The sequence below is a fragment of the Cydia pomonella genome, chromosome 15, assembly GCF_033807575.1.
Source record: "Cydia pomonella isolate Wapato2018A chromosome 15, ilCydPomo1, whole genome shotgun sequence".
Classification (NCBI taxonomy): Eukaryota; Metazoa; Arthropoda; class Insecta; order Lepidoptera; family Tortricidae; genus Cydia; species Cydia pomonella.
Window position 1 is genome coordinate 20,548,614 of NC_084717.1, and position 23,315 is coordinate 20,571,928.

Consider the following 23,315-nt stretch of genomic DNA (forward strand, 5'->3'; position numbering starts at 1 on the left):
GCAGGAACAATCAATCGACCAAGTACCTAAATAGAGTAAACATATTAGGATGTTGACAACCGTAATTCTTAATCCCGTAAATAGCACAACAACTGACCGTTAAAATGAAAAAGTGACTCACAGTCATTTGCGTAGAATAGAATATGACCAAAACAAAATCATTAGGTTATTTTTTTAATCAATTCTACTTATAACGGGTGTGGTCTGTAACACGAGCAAATAATTCAAACATATATTGTACTCCTCAAGCGATAAAACTTTTTTTTTAATTTTTTTAAGTTATTGAATTTTACTTTTCAAACAAAATATTGCCTGCATTGTACGCTAACATCATCGTGGTTGACGTCACGCTTTGAACATAACAAAATTAGCAATGTACATTGCATCTTAGAATTAGCTTTAAAGTGTAGTAATAATGAAAACACAAGGTTTTTTAAAAGTCGCTGACCAAATGTTGGTCAGTTTGAGTAGTTTAGCGTACAGCTTAATTTATTGCTCCTGTTACAAGCCACACCCGGTATAGGTACGTAAATTTACAGATACTATGTAAAATAAATAATACATCCTACCTACTTGATATATTGTGTACTAAGTTAAATATAATTAGGTTTATTAAAATAATTGACTACTTAGGGACTTATTCGCGCAAAATTAAATAAAACTTCCTAAGTTTCGGCAAGCATTTTTATTAATTATTCGTTATTAATAACTTATAAATATGTAGTTTAAGATATTTAAATACCTAAAATAATATTTATAATCCTACCGATTTAGTGCAACATTATTGATTAAAAATTTTGCCTGGTATTTTACTTCCTAATCGCAAAACTCCTAACAAAAACATCTAACAAATCCCTGCCCGCATAAATCTTAATCCGCTCTAAAAACCCAACTCCAATAACGAAACTAAAAATTAATCCTCGCAAAATTTATGGCGGCTGCGTGGTCATTACGATGGGCAATGTTTTTGGTTTGCATCAAACGGTCCCGTTAGGCAGGTAGCCAACCCTTCCCTACCATTACCAAGCCACGCCCTCTTCGCGACAGACGCCATCAAGCAACCCTTCATTCGTAGCTGTCACTTCGCGATAGCCACATCATATCTACTTGTCACGCTTCATTTGTCTCAACTCTCAAATCTAAGTTGGAAATCGATTCAATCTATATTTGTTTCGAATTAGAGTTCCCCGATTGATATTTATTTAATCAGCGGAAATGTCGATGTCTTTATGGACACCGTACGCAGACGAGGCGGCTCTGGACCTAACGAAAGCGGTACCGGTGAAGGCGGAGCGCGCCTCGCCGGTACCCGAGTACCGTTACCCGAGCCCTGTACCGCAGTACCCTTACTACGCTGCGCCACAGCTATCACCAGCATCTGGAAGCACCTGCTCATACGATGAAGCGTATTTGAATCGAGGAACGCTATCGCCGCCGGATTCACCAACGTCGGAGAGACTTAAGGATTCGCTGTCAGATGACCCGGAGTTCCAAGCATTCGAGCGGGACGCGTTACGAGCGATGGCGGAGAAAAACGGAGGCTCCCTATTGGGTAATAATCCTAGAATGCGTCGCGCTGTGCGCTCGACCAATCAGAATGCCGCTGACGACTCATATAGGTCTCAGCGTCAGAGAAATAACTTCGCAGCGAAGCAGAGCAGAGACCGAAGGAAGTTGCGAGAGATCCACCTAGCCTTGAAGGCTACGTACTTGGGTAACGAGGTGGCGAGGCTCAAGGCGCAGCTGGCTGGCCGGTGTTGTGGAAGATGCCAGCATCCCTGCGAATGCTGATTCTGTGACTTGAGTAAGTACCGATTTACTGCCCCGTTTCATTAAAAAAATCATGTGTCAAAAAGCGTGAATAGGATTCATTTTTAAATGTACGCGTTGTCAAATAGCGAAAAGCGGCGGTGAAAGGGTTAAAAATACTAAATAATATATGTTTATTATGAAATTTTGATGTAAAAAGTGCAATTGTGATTTTTTATTTATTTAAGTTTGTAAATACCTAAATATGCCGATTTTGTATGAATGATTAATGAAATGAGTAGGCGCGACATGCTCCTACCTATTAACTTTCTACTACTCGAATAAAATTTTAGTTCGTAAGCCTGTGAATGTATTACACCTAAGTAATACTTAATTATTCTTAGATTTAGTTATTTAACAATAAAATGTATGTCACGAGAGGTTTTTGTTTTCATTTTATACTACCTAGAATTGTACAAAACGACAATAAAAAATAATTGTAAGACGTTAAACTTTAAATAAAACTTAAAACAAAACTAGTAAGTCGATACTATAATAAATATACAATCTTTATTTGTATTTATTTATTTGGCTCACAAAACAAGTTACAGACAATAGCGGAAATTAAAGTATTAACATACAGTTCAGATCTAGACTATAACTCTAAACATGTGTGCACAGAAGGATAAGGACATATATAATTACAATTTATCGCTAGAGAGGTGAGATGTCATTTTCGTTTAATGTCTTTTTTAAGCTCTACTTCCAAGATTTTTTTCATATTTTTTGGACCTATGGTTCAAAAGTTAGAGGGGGGGACTCAGTTTTTTTTTTCTTTCGGAGCGTTTATCTCCGAATATATTCACTTTATCAAAAAATGTTTGTTGAAGACCCCTATTAGTTTTGAGAGACCTTTCCAACGTTATCCCACACAGTAGGGTTGAAACAAAAAAAAAAACTTTCTTTCTATATTCGGGGACAATTTTATATCTATGATTATTAAAAAGTACCTACCTACCATTATACCAATTTTTTCAACATTTGTTGGTAGATAGATAATGATACTAAACAAGATCGTGGAAGACAAAATTTTTATCCTAGAAATTTGATCTGGTAAAAAAGTATTATTAAAGTAGTATGTTTTACAGAATGCATTATATACCTACCTACTCATCGGAGTTTTTACCACATTGTTATTTTCCTGTAGCTAATGCAAGTAATGCATAATGCATGTGAGAGGGGAAGGTACCTAAGTATCTAGAGGAGGCATTTAAACCCGAATGCGAGGGTTCCCTCGCTCTGCTTTACCCTCTTGTTTAAAAACAGGTATTTTACATTCCTAATAGGTACCCAAGTCAATTAACTTACGAACCAAACAATTTACAAAAAAATAGGTATAAAACGCAGTCTGAAATAGATATATATAGCGCTGTTGGTTTTCCATATACTAAAATAAATAAGGAGGTATTTTTTTAAATTGTACTACATAAGTTAAAAAAGTGGTGGTGGCCGAGTGGATATGACGTTCGACTTTCAATCCGGAGGTCGCGGGTTCAAATCCTGGCTCGTACCAATGAGTTTTTCGGAACTTATGTACTAAATATCATTTGATATTTACCACTAGCTTTTCGATTAAGGAAAACATCGTGAGGAAACCTGCATACATCTGCGAAGAAATTCAAAGGTGTATGTGAAGTCCCCAATCCGCATTGGGCTAGCGTGGGGACTTATAGCCCGAGTCCTCTCGCACATGAGTGGAGGCCTGTGCCCAGCAGTGGGACGTATATAGGCTGAATTATTATCTATTATATTGTATATATACTACATAAGTTACATAACTATACTCGTAGGTAGGTAGGTAACAAAACTTCGCAAAGCCAGCAAAATATCATCTCGCTCGAATCTAATGAGCTGCCTGACTGGGGAAGTATCTCACAGAAGATCACAGACATAATAATAAATAAATATAAATAAATATTATAGGACATTATTACACAAATTGACTAAGTCCCACAGTAAGCTCAATAAGGCTTGTGTTGAGGGTACTTAGACAACGATATATATAATATATAAATATTTATAAATACTTAAATACATAGAAAACACCCATAACTCAGGAACAAATATCCATGCTCATCACACGAATAAATGCCCTTACCAGGATTTGAACCCGGGACCATCGGCTTTGTAGGCGGGGTCACTACCCACTAGGCCAAACTGGTCGTTAAATAGAATAGAACTGCTAGATACCTATGCAGATATTATTGTGTTCCTGATGGTAAGGTTACCAGTGCTCCCAAGGAGAAATCCATGTAAGCCAGTAGGGTCGGCAACGCGCATGTAACTATAAGTTCTAAAATTGTAGGCGCCCATAGGCTGCGGTGGCTGCATAACATCAGACGGTCTGCTTGTTTGCTACCGTCGTGTAATAAACACCACACTAACTTCATACAACCCGCCTCAATTAAGTAAACCTATTATTTCTAGCTGAAAGATCTAAGAACAATGAATTAGAAATCATGTTTCTTTCGTTATGTTGGCTGCATCCTAAATTATGGTTAAGACCTTAAGAGGAAAGGGGACGGCCGTTTCTCGATACAAACGAAACGTAGTCCCCATTTTCATTAGTCATAGCTATACCTACGTTTGACGAATTTGATTATTTTAAAAATTAGGAGCGAAAAACAGATTTCATACAAATATTTAAATGCTCCTAGCTCTAATAATAATTAAAAATTCGAAAACAATCAGTCGTAGGGGAATAGCTGTGGTCGCTATACAACAAATTGTGTCAAAATATTTTGAAAAATGTTAATATCCAGAGAGGAAAATGAGGACTACGTTTGTATGGAAAGTGAAGTCACTACGATACAATTTATTTTAGTACCTACTGCCTGATAAGTACTACTAAAATACATACATTAAGTACATAATAAATACATACCTTAAAATAATGTTCAGGTATCTACCTGAAAAGATAAAAAACTTAAAAAAGATAAAATTCATTTATTGACAGAACTGTGTACTCATGTAGATGTTGTGGGTAAAATAAAGTCCAACAGCTTGCCCATTTCGGACGTACAATAATAAACTTAAAACTAGTCAAATATACTAAAAGTAACAAAACATTAACATAAATACTATTTCAAAATAATTTTAACCATTTATACACATAAAATACACATTAGTTTTTAATTAGTTTTATGTTTAGATATATTTTAGTATACCTATATGTATCCTGTATTATATTGGTATTAAAACCAACGTTCCGTTATGTGAGAAGTGAGTTACTTATTATAAATATATAAATATAACATAAAATATTCATTTAGATTGTAGAAGCTTTTTATTAAAAGCCATTTCTTGAGCTTATTTTTAAATGCGATGCCATTTTCCGACTTAATATATTCAGGTAGATGATTAAAAATCTTTATTCCGGAAACATAAGAGCTCTTGGTAAGTATAAAACTAGAAGATCTAACTGTACATACATCATATTTATATTGTGTTCGTATATTATTTTTTAGGTCAATTTTTTTGGTAAAAATATCAGTTAGTTCCTTAACAAATACGCAAATTTCTAATATATAAATACACGTCAGAGTTAATATTTTATAGTCTTTAAAAACGTCTCTTAGGGATTCCATATCTCTCAGCTTAAATATAAAGAAGTTTAGAATCGTCCCTCGTTAGATTACCTACACAAAGAGGCCTGCGCAAGCGTCTCCCATTCCACCAATCATAGCGCGCCGGCCTTTGTATCTGACCTTTCGAGAAATATGTTTTTTTTTTTACGTACAATACGGTAAGTACTTGTGGTACAATAAAGGTCAGGTATACCTAAGGCCGCTAAGCGTTATTGTATAGGTCCCTTATTGCGCAAGGGGCGGGTATTGCGTACACGACGTTGGCGCTCGACCAATGAGCGTCGGCGCGCCCCATAACCTTCGCAAAAAAAGGTCGTACATGACATGAGGTTGTAGGCAAGTAAATAAGATATTGTATTACGATGCTTTGGAGTTTTTTTAGGTTTTTTGAAGTTGCATCGAGTTGGCAGGGACAATGCATATTTGAACCGGTTTTTAGGGTCCCGTACGAATTGAAAGGAACCATTATAGGATCACTTTGTTGTCCTTCCGTGTCACGACCCTTTAGCGTGGAGGTATCGAGTTGAAATTAAAACCATATACTCAGGTCTATGGTCTCTTCCCTTGAATCTGTAAAAAAATCAAAATTCTAAGTTAACGTAAAAAAATACGGCCGTTTATGTCGCAAAAACCCTATATTTCGACACTCTCAAGGGAATCAAAATTTTTAGGATACTTCCCGTTGACCTAGAACTATGAAATTTATCTATTTCTTTCTCTAAATTTCTCTTTCTTTGTCTTATACTACAAATACAGGGAAAAATCTCAAATCTATAAATCTGTAAGAAATAAAAGAAATAAAGATAAAATAAAAATAAATTAAATTTGTATGGAATCCTCGGTGGGCGAGTCCGACTCGCACTTGTTGCAAAACCTAATTTGGGATAAAATTGTAGGTAGACACTAGACCCTACTCATAGTGTTGTGTTCCTGCCGGTGAGTAAGGTTGCCAGAGCTCAACGAGGGTGGGAGGGGGTTAGGGTCGGCAACGCGCATGTAACTCCTCTGGAGTTGCAGGCGTACATAGGCTACGGATACTGCTTACCATCAGGCAGGCCGTATGCTTGATTGCCACCGACGTAGTATAAATAAAAAGTTAGGTAGGAAGGTAATTTTCCGTTGAATTCCGAAAATACCATACGTTCTCGTAACTTAGAGGAAATTTTTGAAGTGAAAACTTCTTTAGCGGCGCTGTGCACTTTTTGCGATGGAAAAAAAAATGTTGAACTCGCGACAGGTCACGTGACCGACAGATTCGTCAGATTGAAAATTCGTAAGACAGACACGTGACCTGAATGAATATTGAATAGAAATGAATATTGTATTATACCACATAAAGGATAGTACTTTTATACCGATAATTAAAGCAATTCATGCAAAATTATTCCCTAACCATGCCAAAATATCAAAAATGCACAACGTTAATATTCAAGTTTTCACTTCTGCCGGCACTCCCTAATTTCAATCCTTTTTTTTTTTAGGAGTTACGGTGAATTTGCGCTTATATTTAGGGTTGCCATTGCAATACGTCCCGTAGTTACGGGACTGCCACTGTATTGAAGGACCGCGTCCCGTATAATAGAATGGAATAATTTTTATTCGTAGACACAAACAAAACACATTAAATTACATGATATAACAAAAACAAAGGAAGTATAAAGTGCCACGAAATGGCCTCATCTCAGCATGTTTTGGACCCGGGTATGTCCTTAAACTACGTCCGTCCGTGTGTGGTAGGGCACAGCACAGCAGATGTCATTCCAGATCTAGAGCAGAGCCCAACTGGGGAAGTACCTCCACCTTACAGAAAACCGCAGCCAAATAACACTTGACCCTACTCATAGTGTTGTGTTCCTGCCGGTGAGTAAGGTTGTCAGAGCTCAACGAGGGGGGTGGGGTTAGGGCCGGCAAAAAAAAAAAAAAACTGCTTGCTGGTGGCTTCCAGCGCTGATCTTCCGATGAGACCATCAAGTGCGAAAAATCACGAAAGGTAACAGACATGAAGGAAAATGACATAAAATAATATAGAGTGAACAAATTGAAAAATAGATAAAAGATAACGACTTAATTAAGTAATCATAATAATCGATACCGCTGTAGAATACCTAGAGATACAGGGTGAATTCGTTGAGGTTTGGGTTTCACGACGTGTGGGAGGCCGTGGACGCCGCGGACGCATGTAAATGAAAAGAAAGAAGTTGACTTATAAAATATTTATTGAACTACGATCCTAGTGTCAGCTGTACAGGGTGAATTAGTTAAGGTTTGGGTTTGACGACGTGTGGCAGGTCGTACACGCCGCGTACGCACTTCAATTTCACGCCGGGGCAGTCCTTTAATCTGGAGACAATTATTTTAGGTGTTTAATCATGGTATGTCATTAAAATTCTTTATTTGACGATGATAAGCGCATCGTCATATGCCTACTTTAAAAAAGAAATTCTCTGTATAAAGATTAGAATAAATTTAAAAGTGGAAGAATTACTGCCTTGGGTTAGACTTGAACTCACGGCCTCTGGATTGATACTCCAGCGCTCTGCCAACTGAACGACCAAGACCTCATCCATAGCCAGCAAATTTTCCCACCATATGGGTTTAGGGGACCCTAGCGACATCTACCGTAAGAACGTAACACTTCTTAGACGGGTACCTGAGTTCCGAGTCATATTGGAAATGCACCAGTTACGATGTGCTACCCATACTAAATTAATTTTGAACAAGCAGAAACGTCTGCGAACGATGCTATTAAACTTAGAATAAATTTAAAAGTAAGAAAATTACTGCCTTAGGTGAGACTTGAACTCACGGCCTCTGGATCGATACTCCAGCGCTCTGCCATCTGAGCCACCAAGACCTCATCCATAGCCAGCGAATCTTATTAAATAGCATCGTACGCAGACGTTTTTGCTTATTAAAAATTAAACTCTGTATCTTTAATAGTATCTAGGGAAATATAAAACATTTCCTAAAATGGCAGTAAGTTGGAGACAGAGATGTGAATGTTCCCGTTTTGCTGGCATGACTGTCGTGAATTAGTAGAATTATTTCACGGAGTGATGGTGGCCTAGCGGTAAGAGCGTGCGACTTGCAATCCGGAGGTCGCGGATTCAAACCCAGGCTCGTACCAACGAGTTTTTCGGAACTTGTGTACGAAGTATAATTTGATATTTACCATTCGCTTTTCGGCGAAGGAAAACATCGTGAGGAAACCGGACTAATCCCAATAAGGCCTAGTTTACCCTCTAGGTTCAAAAAGGTCAGATGCCAATTCTTGGGATTACTTGCGAAGCGGACCTCAGGCTCCCACGAGCCGTGGCAAAATGCCGGGACAACGCGAGGAAGCAGAAGATTTCACGGAGTGGCGCACGGTAATTAACGAACTGCCTAAAATGAATGGTAACTCACCTCCCCACCCTGACCAATACAATGTTGTGTTCTTGTAGGTTGTGTCCGATGCCAGGCACGTAGGCCACCATTTCTTTGCCGTTGGACAGACGGACCAACACGCACTTGCGGTTAGCTGAGTTGGGCTTCTTTGGCTTCTTAATGAGGGTCTTCAGGACGACACCCTGAAATCAATACAAATTACGTTAGCCCTTTATGTCATAAACACAAACATCACTCAAAGGCCGAGCTCCCGGGCGCAAGCGAGCTAAAATATTACTCGAAAGTGTGAAGGCTACTTTGACAGCGTCCGTCATAACATAACAACTACTCTGTATTCAATTTTATTTGTCCCAGCTGCACCCAGTTATCTCAGGTCTAAATTTGAATTTATAACAGCCCGTCCTGGTTATGTTCTTCGTGCTCCTCGAACTCTGAAGCTGGCTGTCCTCCCTCATCGGACTGGCTTTTTGTCCAACTCATTTTACTCATTCACTTGCCAAGCAATACGTCTGTGGAATGCTCTCCCTCTTCCTATCAGACATGCTCAGAGTAAGCTTACATTCAAAAGCAAGTTGCGTAAGCACTTATTTGAAAATATTCGTGACTAAATGTCTGCGTGATATCTCACACTAATAGGTACATAATTATTATATATATGTGTGTTTATTTATATATATTGAATATGTATATATGTAGGTATATTTAAAATATATATTTGTGTAAGACTGTAAGTATAGTATCATAGTAGTCTCGACTTGTGTCTATTTCCATATCAACTCTTTACAATCCTGCACCAAACTAACTATTTCTGTTTAGCCCAATGGTTGACTGGTAGAGAATGCCTCAAGGCGAAAGTCCGCCATTTGTACTCTTTTTGTAAAATTGTGCAATAAAGTTGAAACAAACAAACAAACAAATACCTATAGTTGTCCTTGGCGCGGTGGATACGACCAGTAACGACGCCTTTAGGTGTTTTTGGCGTTCAAACAGTTAATGTTAGGCCTCAAATACTAGGTGTTTAGTACGGGTAGCATCAAACAGGTAGTAACAGCCCAACTACATACATACACACATACATATGTATAATCATGTCTATAGAGACCACGGATTTCCACTTGCTATGATCTTGGCATACCTCTTTCGCTTCCTTCAGTTTCATAACATTCCTCATTGGATCTCCACCATCCTTCATCTTTCTTACTGTCGCAATTCCTCCCCTCAGCCATACTTATTTCAATACCTTGGCAAAAGGGTTTCCATTGAGCGGGTTCCTTGACTTCCTGAGTTTGATGTGCGGGCCTGTGCGGTGCATTTGTGCTAGCGACGCCATGGTTCTGGCTAATAGGGACTGCCCAGATGTTGGAAATAGACATGGTAGCGCCAGCGACTTCAGAGCCGGCGGGATGGGTGCTGAAATAAAAATAAGTTTCTATCATAAGTTTAATATATAAAAATACACATACTTTACACGGTGTTTTTTAACTCCGTTAGTTTCATGGCATGGCTTACTTGGAACCTGAATGGCATAGATAATTTATTTTTACTTTTTTCGTAAAAAATAACAAAATGCCGCATATAGCGCGGTTGTAACATGTCATCATGTCATATCGTCAGCGATTGATGAAATGATATTGATATGGCAAAGTTTTAAATTGTTTAGTTAAGTTAAATAGCATGCCCATATTACAACAACGCTACGCAAGTATCTCTGAAGTTACTTGCGTAGCGTCTCTACAAGTATCTCTGAAGATACTTGCGTAGCGTCTCTACAAGAATTTCTTAAGATACTTGAGTACAAATGCATAAACTCATACTAAACACTAATCAATATGTAAACAAGCCCTAAGGCAAGTGTACACATTCATATAAGACCCATATGAACTTAGACAAAAATAAATTTCAGATCAACTCCGAAATGGAGTTGATTAGAACATCGGTGTTTTTGAGAAAGTAATTTAATTTAAGCTCAGGAATGTCTCCTTAAGATAAAAGGAGTTGAACTATACTTTTAACCAATAGTAGCCACGAAACACTACCTACCCATCAAAATATCACGATAGTACAGTCAGCATCAGGGATCGGAACCGGTTTTTTGCAAAAACATCGAAATAACCATATATTTCGGTTTATTTTATACTCTAAATGTAGGACTCAGTTGTGTTTTCAGATAACGACTTCGTATTATTAGATTGCCTAATTAGAAATGAAGTAATTAACAAAGAACGAAAAAATACCGTTTTCATTCCCATACAAAAAATACCGGTTTCCGATCCCTGGTCAGCATCGAAAGGTAGCAGCGAATGAAACATCTCGCCAAAAGTATCTGACACTTTGGAATACTTTTCCGAATAAGTCGAGATACATCTCTGTACGCCGAAATAGAAATTATATATTGTTTATAAATTTGGAAGACAACTTACATAACGACAATAATGAATATGTAAGTTAAATAAGTTTAATAAAAGTATTATGTTACAAGAGAAAGCATATCATGTGTGTATAAATGAAAATATATTTAACACACTAGTGCGAAAATTAGCATATTACGTTACTGTGTCGAACATTTAAAGGGCCATATGTACTGTAAAACGTTGTACGATACATGTGCGATAGGTAATTCGCCATTCGTTTCGAATTTCCTATTTTTCGCACTTGTATCGTAATGTACTACAGCGTGTGAGGGCGTTAACTCTAATACAGTAATTCATTTGAAACAGGGAAGTCCAGACTCAAAACTAGAGCTAACATTCGTCAAAACACGGAGTACACTTACGAGCAATGAAAACAGGTAACTTTAAAAGAAATTCCCGTACAACGTAGCCCATTTTCATAGCTTTTGAATGTAGTTTTCCGATCGTTCATCACTCGCCGTCAGCTCGGCTTGGAGTTTCGCTCGATCGTGATAAATTGTGCAAATGACTTCAAACTTCAGAGATTGTCTTAAGTTTTGCAATTTTAGAACTCGGCGAACAGATTATGTTAGATTTTTAGAAGTTCCATCTATTATAGATAGATAGAATACTCTTTATTGACATACATCAGTAAAAAATACAGCTCAAAGAAAAACAATTGATTATTAATGATAGAGGCAGACAACAGGCGGTCTTATCGCTAAAGAGCGATCTCTTCCAGGCAACCTTAGGGATTAATATTATAATTATTAGTTAAGTACAAAGATCTACTTGTCTATTTTACCTAAAGATATCAAAGTAACCATAGATATCGTGGAACTATAAAACTGCTAATTGAATTGAATTGAAATATTTATTTCGAACTTGACGTCCATAGGGTTAGGTAACAATGACTTATGTATCTAGAGTTAGTATTACAGTTAATTAGACAAAACAAACAATTGGACAAAACAAACAAAACAAAACATTACATAATATTTATAAGTTTCGCGGCAGCACAGCAACAGGTGAGTGTAGCTGCACGTACCGCTTGACTAGGGGCGAGTCCCAACGCTGCGCCAGCGTCCTTAGGATGCTGTTCGTGCTGCTTCGGCTGCGAGTGAGGAGTGTGCTAAGCTGTTATTACAAATATTTCAACATATTCGATGAAATATTATTTATTAACAGCTTAGCAGAATTACTAGGATAGGTAAGTAGCCTAGCATAGCCATACAAACACATACATATACTCAAATTATAATTAAGGAACATAGTTTTAAGAATACTAAATAAATTGTATTAATTGTACTTAGTTATGGAACAGCGGTGCCTTCCAGCACAGGTTATTTTGTGTTAGTCACAAAATAACCGGCGGTATTACGTCGGGCAAATATGTCCGGTATGGAGGCCTTTTTAATGAAAAGTCAACTAAGATGGAGTGGCCACGTCTGTCGCATGGATGACTGTAGACTCCCTAAGTCTGTTTTCTATTCGGAACTGAAGGATGGGAAGCGTAGCCACGGGGGACAGTTTCTGCGATATAAAGACGTTCTGAAGCGTCAGGAGGCTAGGTGTCCTTAAGTTTTCTAAGCCGTTTAAAACCTAATAGTAGTCTTTTTACCTTATTAACCGAAGCGATTACTGATGAGCTCAAAATATCACTTGTTACTAAAGCGAATCAAACATGGTGTTTTTCAGTCAAGTGAAACCATAGGTACTGTAGAGTACCACTTTTCATAAAACGAACACAACATGCATAGGCTTGACAACGGCCATAAACGACAAATCTATCACTACCGTTATCCACCGATAAGCTCCGCAGGTGCCAACACCACATTTCCAAGGATAATCCTCAAATAAAGACACAGTGTGATGCTTTAGTATCTACAAAACAACTGTTATAGCAAAATATACCTTATAAATATAGTAACAAAGTATAGCATTTAACAGTAATAAAAAAGGGCTAAATGAATACAGTTATGATGGTAGGCGTTGCCGGCAGCGCCCTCAGATTGTGTCAATTGTAACGATTTGATGCGCGAGCGCATGTCAATGTGGCATGTTTGATTGACATTGCGCTGTGTGGTCCGCAATAGGTATACATATTATTGATACGGAAGGGATGAAGCGATTCGGCAGATGTGTAACCGTTACTTTACTTTTATAGCTTTGTGATGTGATTTTCGTTCCTATTTTATCATTTAAATATTATAAATGTATTCAAATAAATGAATACTAGAGGCTCTGCAACCTGAAAAGATCGCGAATCCAAAAAAAAAAAAAAAAAAATTATTGAACCTCCTCACAATATTTCACGAGAATCTGTTGAAAAATGCGACCTGTAGAGGAAAATGACCGGACATACGAAAGCGTTTTTGCCAATTTGGTCAATAATGGGACAATCTTACACAAATCGACAGTAAGGTCAAAAAGCCTTGTGTGTATTAGACGTCAATATTATAATATGTAGGAGTTCAATTACTATTCTAAATATAGCCAAACCTGCTGACCCTAGCATCATGGGAGAGAGTAAGCTCACAGACTCCGTTGGTGGAACCTTGAGGGAATAGATGAAGATCGGAACGCGAATAAAGCGTACCTGAGTCGCCTAGCAGGAGGATGTCCTATCGCACGCCCCCGGTATCGCTGGAGCGACATGGTGGAGGCGGATCTGCGCGAACTTAGAGTCAACAATTGGCGAGAGGTCGCACAGGACCGAGAAAAATGGCGCTGTCTTGTGTCGGAGACGTGTAATATAACCAAAAATGATCGACCTTCAAAAACACCTGATAAAGAGACAACTTTCAATCCGCAATTTCTAAGAATCATACCAACTTATATTTATAAGCAATCTCTTTTTGACATCTCATAATTATGTTATCTAACATCTTTGTGTCCGAACATTTGGGAAGGATTGCAGTACAATAGACACAGTCAACTGAGCTTATGCGAGCCTTCTGGCAAAGACATAAGGACGACCGATGGTCAGTTAAGATGTTTATCTCAGTACAATTGATACAATACGGTGACCACGTTGTCCAAGCCCATTCACACCTCAGCTTTGTGTGGGATGACTTGCGGATTTCATTGGATGTCCATATTTCTGGCTATTCGTGGGCTATTGTATTGACCATATGCCGGTCTGGCTGTGCAACGAGACGCTATTTAGATTTAGGTAGGACTTATACGTTACTTGCAAATGTTGCGAATGCAACTTATTATTATATAAAAATATTCCCAATGCAGTAGCTAAACGAGGCGTCGGGCTCGGCTAGTATTCGGAGGCTTTTCAAAAAGCACCAATAGGAGCGCTCCACATATTCTGTATCGCAGCCAGCGCATTAGAAGCATCTAAATTTAAATCACTTTTGAACTGATCAAATATTGCAAATTCACTCTTTCATCGTCCTCCATACTATCAACGCCCAGTTTCTACATTTAACCGTTTTGGCAAGAACCCTTGTAAACCTGGAAGATTATACCTAACACTTCATTATAAATCGAAGTTTTATTTGTGTCGTCGAGTGACCTGCACGGCGGCTACAGCAACAGCAACTTTATAAATATCCGCTGATATACATACGCGTATTCGTTTCTCCAACTGGATTCTGAAAATGTTAAACTTCTAACAATAATTGTTAAAGAAAACTATTTCTGTAACGGTTCTTTTAAAATGAGAATAATAAAGAATAAAATTCTCTAAAAATAAGAGCATATTTTAAACAACTTTTTCATAAATAGTTACATAATAAGACAACTAACAGCACGTTATTGACTGACAATATCAGTTTTTTTTACAAAATGTGATTAGATTATTTGACCATTGCACGGCAACTTATCACATACTACTACTAGGTACAACGGGAATATATCACACTAGTGCCAATTTGGTTTTTATACTGACAGAAAATTCAAGATTTTTAAATTCAATTGCTCTGTTTTTTCTTATTTTTTGCTTAACTTTCATCCACGCCTTTCACTAAATCGCCATATTTTTATTTCAAGTTTGGCAATTAGAATCATACCTAACAATATCTAGAGGATTGTCTTTGACATTGATTATTAGTCCTATAAAAGGGATATATAATATACATTACGATACAAGTGTGAAAAATAGGAAATTCGAAACGAGTGGCGATAAATTAAAACACGACCGAAGGGAGTGTTTTAAATCGACACGAGTTGCGAATTACCTATTCGCACATGTCTCGTACAACGTTTTACAGTACATATGGCCCTTTAAATGTTTGACATGTAACGTAATATGCTAATTTTCCCACTAGTACGGCAAAGTAGCACCATATGTACTGTAAATAAATTCATATACGCGACACAAACTCAAACAAACACTTTGACATAAGGACCGTTACCACCCCCAAACACAATGCCCATACATTTGGCATTAAACACATCGCATTGTGGCGTGGGACCTCCCCGGGCAGCTTTCTTCCCACGGGAAGAAAGTGCTTTCCTGGCTTCCGGACGCCTGACCGCTTCAGTGGGCTAAGAAGGCTATTAATAAGGGTTTTTACGAGGATGTAGGTAGGTTGTGCGAATACCTTATTTGTTTAGTAGGAGTCGGCGGACTCAGTGATCGGGGATCACTAGGTTAGTTAAACTGAATCGTCTATCTCCATTAAAACGTTTTCTCAATTTATTGTGTGAGACGATTGGGACGTTTCATAGTTCCCTGCTGAATGATGTTGATGATTCCGCTATGCGACTGACCCTTAATAATATTTCCTTGCCAACATTTGACTTTTGCTTGAACAGCGCTAGTAGGCTGGTTCACTTTTGAATATACATATATCTTGCCATCATCCTTAAGAGGCTGTCAATACCTAAAGCGCGCACACTGTCTATTTGTATCGGAGTAAATGACATACGAGTAGCACTGTCGCATGTTACTGGGCCTGGGCAAGGGAATAATAAGAAAAATATTTAAATAAAAAAAAGTGGGTTATTAGTGTAATATTTAACTCGACCAAGGTTTAGATATAAATGTTTTGAAATTGTGATTTTAATTGCAGACCCTTAAGTCAAAACAATAAAGACAAAACCGTTTAATTGTGATTTTAAGACCAATCTTTGCAATTATTTTCTATCGAGCCGATTTCGTTCAATCGTGTACGACCACGGTCTTTGAAATATAATTAATATGAACATATATTTTTCTTACTTGATTAAAACAAATAGACTTTCTTAAAAAAACTGTTTAAGTAACATCAATTTCAAGGACATTGGGCTCGATTAGTTCAAAATAATTTCGAGTTTATAGGTGTATGGTACAGTCAACATCAAAAGTAGCGGATCAAACAAGGTTTCAAAAGTATCTACCATTCTGTAACAGTTTAACAAAATGTGATGGTTCTATATGTAGAACAATTAAGACGGTAAAAGATATACTTTTGATTGTAAATTTTAGAGATTTATCTATATTTGGAAAAGTTATCCAGAATATCAGATACTTTTGGCGCGGTGTTTCATCCGTTACTATTGATGCTGACTGTACCACACAAAATGTAACTTAACAATACTGTTGCTTTACAATTATTTGTAATATATGAACAGCAAAACCCTTCTGTCCAGTTCAATATTTTAATTTCATGTCCACGCGTCTGCAGCATTATAACTTTTACTGAAAAGATGGATTAAATTTTTCTATTTAACTTTCCTTTGGTCAATTCCATAACACTTCACGCCTTCGCGCGAGCCAATTACAAAACTAGCAAATATAATCCTTGCTTCCTAGAAAACAACATTGAATGAAGCAAACGCTACTACGTAATATGCTGTAAGATTTGCACATTCCTGTTGTCCTGTCCATTGTGGACTACAATTGCGAACGCGTTAGAATCATCAGCAAATCAGTTTACTGATAAAGTTACACAATCAATAGTCGAAATCCGCTTCAAATTTAAGCAAAAATCGTCTTTATTCCGTGAAGATATGATTTAATTCACAAGCACCAGCGAGCGGAGACTTAACTGTCGTGAGCGCATGTCATAAATGAATCCGTTAGTTGTAAAAGCGGTCTTAAATGTTGTGTTTAAAGTTGAAATTCAAAATGAAGGGTGTAAAATATGATTGACGATTCTCGGAACGCCTGGTGGCTCAACTCTTGCCCATTGTGGTTTTTGCCGGAGTCACGCTGTCAAAGACGGGACGGTGGACAATGCCCACTATTAGCGGATTATAATCCGCAAAAAGAGCAGGTACTTTCTGGACGGACGGAACGGTGCAGTATGTAAGCGACAGCGAGTTTTCGATTGCGTCGTGCGCGATGTTTGATTTTTGGAAAAATATTTCGGTGACTCAAGAAAAATGCTATTTTAGAAATATCATAAGAATGTGTTACTAATCTAATCTAAACATAACTTCCTAGTCTACTTACTGTCATAGACAAATTTTGTACAAAAAATAAAAGCATTTCGTGCAAAAATGCACGCCCCACTATTCTTGTTGCGCCTTGTATGATCTTGTCTTGTAAGCATCCGTAGGTACCTATCTACATATTTGCGTATGCCCAAAGGGTCAAACGGGACCTTATTACTGAGACTCCGCTGTATGTCCGTCCGTCCGTTTGTCACTAGGCTGTATCTCATGAACTGTGATAGTTAGCCAGTTGAAATTTTTACAGATGATGTATTTCTGTTGCCGCTATAACAGCAAATACTAAAAACAGAATAAAATAAATATTTCTTTCCAATCTCGAGGTTCTCATCATCCACTCACCGAAGTTAAGCAACGTCGGGCGGGGTCAGTACTTGGATGGGTGACCGTTGTTATAGATAATCGCACGGAACCCTTCCCGTGCGCGCCCGATTCGCACTTGGCCGATTTTTTATAACCGCTCGCGCTCATCTCTCATCACTCGCACCACAAAATATGGTTAATATTTGCTTGCGTGAGCAGATGCAAGTGTCCTGCCGATTATCCCACAACAAACTAAGAAAAACTAACTAACAATACGACAAAATTCATACATTTCTGGACGACAGACCGTACCCAGTTAACCCAACGTGACCCTTATTGAATTGACATAAAGCCTACCAATAGTTAGTCAAATATGTTGCTGTTAGTACGTGACTCGAGGTCCCTAAGGAGTCTGTTGTGTTGTCCCAGCGCCGGACAAACAGGACTTCTGTACCTTCTTGTAGTAACATGTGCTTCGGATTTCGGGGAACATATTTGCCTATTTATTTTTCATTTCGGGATGGTTTCTTGGTAATTTGAATTGTTAGCATAGATGTGTTCTTCGCAAGGAAGTCTCCACTTTATGTTATGACTTTGTTCTACCACGTTTAGGTATTAATACGTTACCTATTCCGATAACTAGTTATAGTCGACGATAATCGTCGTAGTACTTATATCCACAGTAACTTTATGATCTTACTGTGATACTAACTCAGGTCGATTTGTTATCCCGTAATATTAGGCCATCTCATAGTGTTAGTGCAATAACTACTTAATGCATTTAACCAAAAACACAGAATAAACTGATGCTGAAAACTGGAATACATCACAAAACTACATTGTTTTATTTTGTTTTAGATTTTTTTATTTCGACGGATTTAGATAAAACTTGGTGGATATTTAGTTTCTTTTTCTGTAGGTACAATATAAGACCAATTTCATCGTATTTCCTAAAAAATATTCCTTTGAGTTACGAGAACGTATGGTATTTTCGTAACACAACGTAAAATTACATACACTGTTTCTGGGACAAGTTTTGATTTCGTATTTATTATTCCAAGTATGAAGAGCTCTTTATTTCAGGCAAATTTTATCTAAAAAATTTGACAATAATATATAAATCGGCTCTAACATATTGTTCAAACGCAACCCACTTGAATGAGCTTGGTTTAGTTTTACTTCTAGTTATTTTAACAATAAAAATATTAACAATGTTCATAGTGAAAATAACGGTGTACTTGGAAATTATGATAAAAATTATCTTAAGCCGAAACCTATGCAATATAAGGAAAAAACGGTAAAGTCTCAGACGGAGGTCCCGCGGCGTCTTTTGTTTCCAAATTTCCAAAACCGTTATTCCTAAAACTACATTAATGAAACCTCCCAAATATTGACAATACGGATTACGGATTGTTTCAATGCAATAAAAATGCAATATCTGCCTTAAAGTGTATAATTTAAGGTTGAAAATTAAATGTATTGTGGAGATGATGGTATGGAGAATTAATCCTGTCCATGCGGAAGGGTTCCAATGACAGGCGTGTGACAACCCTTATTGACCATAACAATTGTCAATTTAAAAACAACCTTAAACATAAAAACATAAAATTCATTTTCTTTTGTACTAATAACAGTGGATAACGGCAAAGTGAAGTGTACCTTGATGGTTGGTATTAAGGTTTGTTTTAGATTGGTGCGGGAGGCAGCTGCTTGTTAAGTGCAGATGTGGCTCGTGTGTTGGGCAGTTAGAGCAATTGCAGTTGTTGCATTTTGGTGACAAGTATTTTTATTAATAATGGATTTTAGTGATGTATATTACATAGGAAATAATGTCCTTAAATACATAAGTTCAGGTTGCGCCCATCACAGATAACATCACCGAAAGCCGACTTAGACGGTATGGCCACATGATGAGACGTTCCGAAGACCACGTGGTCAGGAAGGCGTTGACAATACCATGCACTAGAAAAGGCAGTGGAAGACCCAAAACCACGTGGTTGGCTACTATAACCCTCGACTTGGAGCGAGCCCAGCTTACAGATGCGCCAACCCAGGACAGACCGTCCTGGCGCTTTAGAACGAGGAGAGCCGACCCCAAATAATGGACGGTGGCAAGGAAGAAGAAGAAAACATAAATTCAGGCAGGGAAATTGCAAATATGGGACAAACTACTCTAAATATACAAGAAGTGGAGTCTAGAGCTAGAGAAACTTCTATTCATGACATACTTTCGCCAGTCATAAAAGAGACATCATAGATGCATTTGCCCTGGCTCACCTTTGCTACAATTAACAAAGAGCAGGTCAATATAATTAAAAACATATTCATTATTTATTTAAACTATTAAAATTTGTAAGACTCTATTTTGTCAATACACTTGTGTACATTTTGTCCAAATTATTTCTGAAACTATATTACGGCAAATTTGATATTTATTTATTTAAACTTTATTGCACAAAAGAAAAACTTAATGTTGGTAAGGCGAACTTAATGTTATGAGGCATTCTCTACTAGTCAACCTTAGGGGTAAGCCGAAAAGACAGTAGATATTGCATTTAAAATCAAATTATAAAGTTATTATGAGACTTATACACACAGATATTTTAACGTCATAATGTCACAGATGTTTGACATTTAAAATAACATTAGCACTGTCTGGGCTATCAAAATCGCTGCAAACTTATCTTGGTCTGACTCTAAGTAGGAAAGCTGGCCTGGGCTTCTACAGGAGTCAATTTGGGAAGTGCTTAGATTAGGAGGAAGTGTAATACCAGAACTAGTTAAAATGGGGGTGTAAAGGACATAAAACAAAAAGTAGCCGAAAAAACCTCGCGTGATTTGTGCACAAGCCCTTACTTGTCCTATCATGTAAACAAACACTTTTCCAAGACATTATCACACTTTTTTCTGGAATTGCACAATAATCATTACTAAAAATATTGTTGTATACTTAAAGAAACACAAAGTATTGAAATCTACCAAATGACCACTGAAAAATATAATTTCTAATAAGATTTTCATCAATAATTGCAGTAACGTAAAGATCATCTGACATTTCGAAGTCTAGATTGCCTATCGAATCATATTGTTGAAACACCACGTTTGTTTCCATGATAATACACGTAAAGATGAAACCACTGTAGTTTCTGTATGATTTGAAAAACTACAATTAAGCGAACACCCCCGTTTAAACAATACTCATTATACCATGTTTACGCTAATAGAAGTTTAGCAGTTGGTTGTGCTAACCTTGGCTGGGATTCATTAAAGCAAGTATGCAACCCTAGGAAACCCTTCTTGCCAAATCGTGTAGTAAATGTGTGGAACTCTCTACCAGAAACTGTTGTTAGTGCACCGTCAGTGAACTCTTTCAAAAATAGACTAGATACACATTTTAGAACATTAAAAAGTGCTAAATAAACACAAGTGCTGCGATATACACGCATCAGCTCCAAGAGCTGCTAGTGTATCAAATAAAATAATAATAATATACATCCCATTAGGATTGGCAGTTATGACACTTACAGACAGTTGAATTCCTTTTGAATCTTTATAGCTGTAGTACTTTATTAAACACTACTACACAACTAGACACTATTTTAAACTTATATATAATAAATAATATGAAATAATAGCACTTATGACAGTTACTCATATAAACTGTGTTGTACAGGGTGCCTGCTCACATACCAGGTTTATGTAGCAATTTTAATTTGTTTCTGTATAAAATTTGTTTTGACAATACAGTATTCTACTCCGATATGTTAAATTTAAGAAGTGTAATTGATAAATACCTGTAATTGCTGCATATTGAGTCCTAATTCCAGCGGAGACAAGGGATAACCCTCTTCGTATAATATTCATCTAAAACAAGCAATATTCAGAATGAAATTACTAGCACACACTCTCGATAACTAACCTTAGCCTGAAATATATATTTATACTTACTTTATGATACAGAAAATAATCTTAAAAATCTAATTTGTACAAAATGATGTTATTATTCAAATTATAACCTCAATAAAATACTGACATTTGACAGTGTGTGACAGTTGTTTTTTAGAGTTGCCAGGACATTAAAAATAATCTCCAGCATTTTATTTGTCATCGTACTGCTATTCGATGGTAGATGGCGCTAAAATCAAAATTTGATTTTAGTTATTCTATCGTCTACTAGATGGTGCAGTTAACTAAATATTCAAGACGAGAAATTTTCAACAAATATACATGTTCTCAATAAATAAATTAAATGTTAATGTTTTTTTAGTATCTACACGAATATTCGTTGTTAAATCCGATAAAGTCAAGCTTGTTTCTTTCAGTTAAGATTTCGAGCAAAAGCTTATATTATACAATTGGATTAAATAAAACTTCCGTCATAATCTCTCTCTCAAGTTTTATGAGATCGCTTTTCGAATACTACTCTTTAACATTTATATTGAAATTTTTACATAATGCCGAAAAAGGTCCTACAGTTGAAGAATTTTTCTTATCAGTGTTATATTAATGTTCAAACAAAATGCTAATAAAGTATGAGTAGATATTTAATAAGTTTTAACCGCCTTAAAAAAAAGAGATTCTCAGTTTGACCCGTATGTTTGTATGTATGTTTGTCCTCGAGTACCTCGCGTTTGGCAGAACCATTTTTGATGCGGTTTTCAGAAAAGTGTGTGTTACATTCTCGTGAAGGTTTTTGCATCCTTACATGGATGGTTTTTCGTGCTTTTCAGTGGGTTGTTTTTTTGAAGGCGGTTCCCTTTTTTTTTTAATATGAAAATCAGTATTTTTTTTTTTAATATCTTTTCAATTTTTTTTTTCGTTTCGTATTCGTTACGTGCAAATTTGCTAAGTGCATGGTGGGGATAAGTAAAATTGGCACTAATGAAGATTAGCGTCGTGTGGCGTCGTACAAGTTATATGGAAATTTAATTTACGATTACTCCTGAGATGTTAATTTAAATTGTATAATGTAAAAGACCATTGTAATCTATGAAATGCATAATATAACTAACATATTTCATTGGATAATTATTAAGTAATTTTATTGTATCTGAGGAAATAGCATTGCAAATACCACATATTTGATTTTTTTGTAGAAGATAAGAAATGGGTGTAGTAAGTTATCCTTGATAGATAGACATAGACAGCCGCGGACTTTTTTGTAGACCAATAAAAGAGAGACAATTCCACCATAGAAACATTGTGTTGTTATATCTTAAACGAGTTGGGCAGCGTTTTCTATTAAAGCTTAAACTCGCTTAATAGCGTTAAACTCACAAGCGGTATGAACCTTTATCTAAGGAGAGACTTTGCCTCCTTGTGTGTGTTCTATCTCTTGTACAATGGGCTGTGTGTGCTCTGAAAAATTGTTTGACATGATGCCAACGGCCACTTTTTATCACCGCACTGCTCGCCGTCGGCAAGGTGTTCATCCTCACACCCTAGA

General features: G+C 36.9%; 2 protein-coding genes across 2 annotated transcripts; one reads left to right on the top strand and one right to left on the bottom strand.

Annotated features, from left to right (window-relative positions):
- Positions 1-586: 586 nt before the first annotated feature.
- Positions 587-2,189, top strand: LOC133525460 (D site-binding protein-like). The gene has a single exon (XM_061861711.1). It carries the CDS (start codon positions 1,216-1,218, stop codon positions 1,789-1,791), a length of 576 nt encoding a protein of 191 aa, XP_061717695.1. The 5' UTR covers positions 587-1,215; the 3' UTR covers positions 1,792-2,189.
- Positions 2,190-7,594: 5,405 nt separating this feature from the next.
- LOC133525461 (small ribosomal subunit protein uS12m) lies at positions 7,595-21,956 on the bottom strand. The gene is made up of 5 exons (XM_061861712.1): positions 21,818-21,956; positions 21,664-21,733; positions 10,024-10,193; positions 8,802-8,965; positions 7,595-7,736 (listed from the first exon to the last, which is right to left on the bottom strand). Exons 2-5 carry the CDS (start codon positions 21,731-21,733, stop codon positions 7,655-7,657), a joined length of 486 nt encoding a protein of 161 aa, XP_061717696.1. The 5' UTR covers positions 21,818-21,956; the 3' UTR covers positions 7,595-7,654.
- Positions 21,957-23,315: the final 1,359 nt, after the last annotated feature.

What these genes read in the sequence shown, in the direction of transcription:
- LOC133525461 (XM_061861712.1), bottom strand. Translation starts at nt 21,733, where the DNA reads ATGAATATTATACGAAGAGGGTTATCCCTTGTCTCCGCTGGAATTAGG. An exon ending in TCAATATGCAGCAATTACAG is followed by an intron (nt 10,194 to 21,663) that starts GTATTTATCAAT and finishes TTTTTATTTCAG; the next exon opens with CACCCATCCCGCCGGCTCTG. An exon ending in GTATTGGTCAGGGTGGGGAG is followed by an intron (nt 7,737 to 8,801) that starts GTGAGTTACCAT and finishes AATTGTCTCCAG; the next exon opens with ATTAAAGGACTGCCCCGGCG.
- LOC133525460 (XM_061861711.1), top strand. Translation starts at nt 1,216, where the DNA reads ATGTCGATGTCTTTATGGACACCGTACGCAGACGAGGCGGCTCTGGAC.